This window comes from Ipomoea nil, unplaced genomic scaffold (genome assembly GCF_001879475.1).
Source record: "Ipomoea nil cultivar Tokyo-kokei standard unplaced genomic scaffold, Asagao_1.1 scaffold2791, whole genome shotgun sequence".
Classification (NCBI taxonomy): Eukaryota; Viridiplantae; Streptophyta; class Magnoliopsida; order Solanales; family Convolvulaceae; genus Ipomoea; species Ipomoea nil.
In genome coordinates, this window is record NW_017619219.1 from 2,252,493 (window position 1) to 2,259,009 (window position 6,517).

Below are 6,517 nucleotides of genomic sequence, written 5' to 3' on the forward strand. Positions count from 1 at the left end.
ATGTGGTTGCGGGAGGAGGTGTTTAGGGAGGTGGTGGAGCAGAGTTGGAGTCGATCATATGGTTTGGATATTTTCCAGAGGATTGAGAAATGCCGTCAGGATATATGGCGTTGGGGTCGGTCTTATAACAAAGACTTCCAGTTACAAATTGACCAGTGCAAGAAGATGTTAGAGGTGCTTCGCCCGAGGAGTGATCCTCAATCAAGTGTTGAGTATGATAGGGTCGAGAGGGAGCTGTTAACGCTCCTAGAACAACAACATATTTATTGGCGCCAGCGTGCTAAGGAGCACTGGTGGAAAGATGGGAACTTGAATACAATGTTCTTTCATAATTCAGTGAAGGCGAGGCAGGGTCGGAATCAGGTAACAAAGCTGAGAAATGAGGATGGTACTTAGACAGAAGGGGATGATGAGGTTGGTGCTGTGATGGTCAAGTATTATAGGGAGCTTTTCTCGTCTCATAAGGGTAATGACAGGGAGGTCATTGCATGTGTAGGCTCACATGTCACACCGGCGGACAACGCAAATTTGGAGCGACCGGTGGCAATGGAAGAGGTTAGAAAAGCAATGTTTACCATGCATCCCGACAAGTCGCGGGGCCGGATGGCTTTAGACCCGGTTTCTTTCAACATTTTTGGCCTACTATTTGGGGTGAGGTCACACTCTTCTATAGACAGTTCATAGAAACTGCAAAGCTCCCTACTAGGGCTAATGATACCCTCATTGTTTTAATACCGAAGAAGCCTGTTCCCGAAACTATGAAGGATCTGCGGCCTATTGCGTTGTGCAACGTGCTATATAAGATAGCTGCGAAGGTGTGTGCGAATAGACTCAAAGGCCTTCTTGACAAAATTATCTCCCAGTCTCAGAGTGCATTTGTGCCGGGAAGGTTAATCACCGATAACATAATGCTGGATTTTGAGGCACATCACTATTTAAAACGAAAGACCCAGAGTAGGACGGGGGTGGGAGCCCTAAAGATTGACATGAGCAAGGCCTATGACAGGGTAGAGTGGCGGTTCTTGAGGGCCGTTATGATGAAAATGGGTTTTAGCTTGAAGTGGGTGAATATCCTTCTCGAGACAGTTAGTTGTGTTAAGTATCATATTTTGTATGAGCAGAAACACCTGGGGCCGATCATCCTGGAGCGAGGGCTAAGGCAAGGCGACCCTTTGTCGCCATATTTATTCCTAATGGTGGTGAAGGGTCTCAGTGCGTTGATTGATAACCGAATGCGTAGGGGTTTGTTACAGGGGATACACATAGCGAGAGAGGCCCCGCCGAGTTCACATCTTTTATTCGCGGACGACTGTTTCCTCTTTCTGTGTGCAAATATGGAAGAAAGTCTTGAGATGAAACGGGTGTTGGATATGTATGCTGAGGCCAGCGGACTGTTAGTAAATTATGATAAGTCAGTGGTGTGTTTTAGCGCGAATGTGGATGTGCACAGCCGAACTCAGGTTTCGAATATACTAGGGGTTGAGCAGGGAGACACGGCGGGGAGGTATCTGGGATTACCCTCTTTGGTAGGCCGGAACAAGAAGGAGATCCTCGGGTTTTTGAAGGAAAAAATACTAAACAGGGTAAGAAGTTGGAACACAAGGTTCTTGTCACGCGCCGGTCGAGAGTTTTTGCTAAAAAATGTCTTGCAAGCATTACCATGTTATGCTATGATGGTGTTTATGTTACCAGCGAGCCTTTGCAGAGAGATAGAGGTTATTCTAAATCGCTATTGGTGGACTAGGTCTGTTAAGAATGTGGCCGGTTTGAGATGGAAATCATGGGGTGCTCTTAGTGTTCCGAAAGCAAAAGGTGGGCTGGGGTTTAAAGATTTGAGGAATATGAACCTGGCACTGTTGGGTAAGCAAGCTTGGAGGCTTCTGACCCGCCCGACTCGTTTGTTGCACGGGTCTACAAGAGCAGATATTATCCTAACACATCATTTTTTGATGCAGAACTAGGAACGAATCCCTCGTTTGTATGGTGCGGCATTATGGGATCACAACATGTGGTTCCCCAATGGGAAAGGCGCAGCATAGGCGATGGCAGAACCACAACTATTGGTTCGGATCCATGGCTTGTGATGGAGGCTGATCCATATGTTAGAACTAATTTAAATCACTCCATTATGGTTACCCTTGTAAGTTCGCTGCTGAGGGGGGATGGGGCCGGCTGGGATGTGGCATGCGTAAGTGACGTGTTTGATGAACGAGATGCACGGTGTATTCTGAATATTCCAGTGAGTATTAGAAACCTGCTGACGCCTGGGTATGGAGTGGGGATTCTAAAGGGAGATATACTGTAAAGTCTTGCTACCGACTGATTACAGGGGAGGTGCACGATTACCGGCCATGGAATCTAATTTGGAGTTTACAGGTTCCCCCCAAGGTGCGGCTCTTCTGCTGGCAGTTTGGGCACGCTATTCTGCCAACTAGGGATTCCCTTGCAGCAAAACGTGTGGCTTGTCATCTATCTTGTCATATGTGTGGGGCGGTAGACGAAACCACACAACATCTCTTTCGGGGTTGCATGCATGCGGCTAGTTTGTGGGCTTCAATTCGGTTGTCGCCAATAGCTCAACAACAAGGTAATGTGGTTGACTGGTTATTTGAGCATTTGAAGAACTTGAGTGGCGACTTACAATGTTTGTTTGTGATGTTGTGCTGGGGATTGTGGGGGAGCAGAAATGATAGAGTCTGGAGAAGGATTCAATTTGACAGGGAATCAGTGTTGCGCTCCGCGATAACGTTTTGGCATAACTGGAGAACGGTTAACGTGGGCTCACATAATGAAGCTGTTGTTCATAGCAATGCGGAGACTTGGAGGCCATCGGCTGCCGATAGGCTCAAAATAAACACGGGCGCAGCTTTTTGTGTTGAGGAAAATGTTATGGGCCTAGGATGGGTTCTCCGGGATGAGGATGGTCGTTTCTTGGCTGCACGTAGCACTTGTGTTGCCGGAATGCATACAGTAGTGGAGGCAGAGGTTCTATGCTTACGTGAAGCACTGATTTGGTTGCGTGGAACAGGGATGGGAAATGTAGACTGTGAGACTGATTCAAAACTTTGTTTTCATGCTTTAAATTCTGTTTCTTTTTGTTCAGCTTTTGGTTTTTTAGTAGATGATGTAAAGCATGTAGCCTCTATGATAGATGGGGTTAGCTTCCAGTATGTTAAACGATCTGCGAATCGTGCAGCCCTTGCTGTAGCTCGGGAAGCCGTTTCTGTGTCAGGTCCTGGGGAATGATTTGATACACCACCTCCTTACCTTATGCCGATTATTACCAGTGCTTTAATGAATTAAGAAGCTGTTTTCAAAAAAAATGATAACAATGTTATTGTTTATAAGCTTGTTTAATTTTAAATTGTTTATTCATTTTTATAAACTGTAATTATTTCTTTATGAAATACACCAATTCAATTATTTATTATTTTACATTTTGAAAAGCATCTACAACTTTTTCCAAGATTATTATTATGTATGTAATTACAATTGTTGAAAACTTGTAATCTTATTTCAAGTTATTGGATATTAATATTTTTTACTTATTTACTATTAAATTTTAGGTATGAAATATATGTTCACTTCAGAAGAACCTATTTTTTTTACCATGCCCCGAGTAAGACCGGGCATGAATATATATATATATATATATATATATATATATATATATATATATATATATATATATATATATATATGTATATATATATATATATATTTGTATACATATATATATATATATATGTATACATATATATATGTATACATATATATGTATACATATATATATACATATATATGTATGTATGTATGTATGTATGTACATATGTATGTATATATGTATGTATGTATTATATATATATATATATATATATATATAACATACATACATACATATATATATATATATATATATACATATATATATATATATATATATGTATGTATGTATTATATATATATATATATATATATATAATACATACATACATATATATATATATATATGTATGTATGTATTATATATATATATGTGTATTATATATACATATATACATACAGAGGCGGGTTCAGGTGCGGCAGTGTCTTATGGTGCGGTTATTTCTTACGGTGCGACAACACCAATAGTTCACCAAATATGCACCATCAACGTTAGAAAATACACCACACAAAACAGAGTAAACAGAGCCCTGCATCACCAAACACACACCATTAGGTGTGAGTAAAAACACCATACACTGTTCGGAAATACACCATTGGGGGTGGTGAGTTATATGGTGTGTTTTTTTGAGTCTGTGGTGTATTTTGTGATGTTTTATTACATTTCATTGGGGTGTGTTTTTATTACACTGTTGGTGCATATTGTTAACACTGTTGGTGTATTCTGGAATTTGACCGCACCGCCGCACCGTAAGACCCCGCCGCATATGAGCGCTTTTCTATACATATATATATATATATATATATATATATATATATATATATATATATATATATATATATATATATATATATATATATATATATATATATATATATGATCATAGTATAATGTAATGTAAGAGTTAATTCCACCAGAGCTCTCTTGTCTTGGTGGCAATTTTAAATTTAGTCTGATGGCTGACTATTATTTTTTAGACACTTTTAGTGTTTCTCATGATTTTTCTTATTTTTAGTAAGTGCATTTTTGTCTCTTCATATTTTTTTTGTTATTTTTTCGGTTTAAACTGGTTTAATTAGTTTAGGATTTTACTAAAAACTGGTTGAAAAATATGGTTACTAAAAATCAGAGGTTACCTAATGTTCTAAACCAATTAAACAGGTTGAAACCGAAAAAATAACAAAAAAAAACATGAAAAGACAAAAATTCCCTTACTAAAAGTAGAAAAAGTAATGAGAAAGATTAACGGTGTCCAAAAAATAATAGTCCAAGATGTTAAATGACAAAACTGATAGTCTGAGACTAAATTTAGAATTGCCACAAAAAACAAAGTATCTATGGTGAAATTATAATGGAATTATATATAATTTCCTGTCACATTTATCCCTTTTATTTTATTCGATCTATATTTTGTCTCCTATCTTCTTTCTCTCCTTAATTAATTTTTTTTTTCTTTCCCTCTTCATTCTTGATTTCCTCTTCCTATTGTAGACATGTCCCACAACGACTTACCCGTTTGGTTAGATGTAATTTCGTTGTAGTTGCATTGCAATTCGTTTCTTTCCTCAATTACGTTGTTTTTGTTGTATTGCAAGTTTGTTATTAACCTTTGCAGACCTTAGCTCGCAGGAACAGTGAAACAAAGAGCAGTATGAAGAAGATAAAGAAAAGTGAGAAGAACAATTTTATTGCCTTGCTATCTCTAACTTCTGTACATGAATACAATAATATATAGAGTACAAATGTAACCTTCTCATTAAGTACAAAAACTGTTTCAGCTGTTACAAATTATCATAATAATGTCCATTAAGATTTTGATTTATAACACTCCCCCTTGGACATTATTTTGCCATAATCATGCCTCGTTAAAAACTCGCTAGAAAAACCCTGTGGGAAAAACCTAGTCGAGAAAAGAGTACACGATTTATGGATAATGCATGTGTTGCTTCGGTTGCCTCATTAAAAACCTTACACTGAAAAAACCCTGTGGGGAAAAAACTCAGTTAAGGGAAAAAGAGTACAACCGTAAACCTTCTAGGTTTAGGTATAAATCATAAGAGTATGTCTTTGATCTTCTGGATCGAAGTGAATGAGTTAATCTTCTGGACTAACAATTTCATTACTTTGAAGATGTTGCTCCCCCTGAAGACAACAACCTTCCTAATCTACTCATACCAATTTTATATACATACTTTTCAAAAGTAGATGTGGGTAAGGACTTAGTGAATAAATCTGCTAGATTTTCACTTGATTGGATCTTTTAGACTCGTATTTCACCACTCTTCTGGAGTTCATGTGGATAAAAGAATTTTGGTGTAATATGTTTGGTGAGATTACCTTTAACATATCCATTACTCATTTGTGCAACACATGCTGCATTGTCCTCGTACAGGACAGTGGGGATCTTTCCATTATTCATTATTCCACACGAGTCTTGAATATTGTGTATTAATGACCTCAACCATACACATTCTTTGGAGGTCTCGTATAAGGCAATAATCTCAGAATGGTTTGAGGAGGTAGCTACTAATGTTTGTTTAACTGATTTCCATGAAATAGCAGTACCTCCAGAAAGAAACACATATCCAGTCTGAGATCTAGCATTATGCGGATCAGACATAAAGCCAGCATCCGCGTATCCCACTAATGTGGTGTCTTGGTTTCTTTTAAATAGAAGGCCAAGATCCTTTGTACCTTGCAAATATCTGAGGATATGTTTTATGCCATTCCAATGCCTTCTAGTTGGAGCAGCACTAAAACGAGCTAGCATGTTTACTGAAAATGCAATATCAGGTCTAGTGCAGTTGGCAAGATATAGAAGTGCTCCAATGGCACTTAAGTAAGGAACTTCTG

General features: G+C 38.3%; 1 protein-coding gene across 1 annotated transcript; it reads left to right on the forward strand.

The window, feature by feature from the left end:
- LOC109157626 lies at positions 1-3,246 on the forward strand. The gene is made up of 6 exons (XM_019305478.1): positions 1-388; positions 497-555; positions 657-1,860; positions 1,956-2,301; positions 2,685-3,046; positions 3,104-3,246. The coding sequence occupies exons 1-6, from the start codon at positions 1-3 to the stop codon at positions 3,244-3,246; spliced, it is 2,502 nt and encodes an 833-aa protein (XP_019161023.1).
- Positions 3,247-6,517: the final 3,271 nt, after the last annotated feature.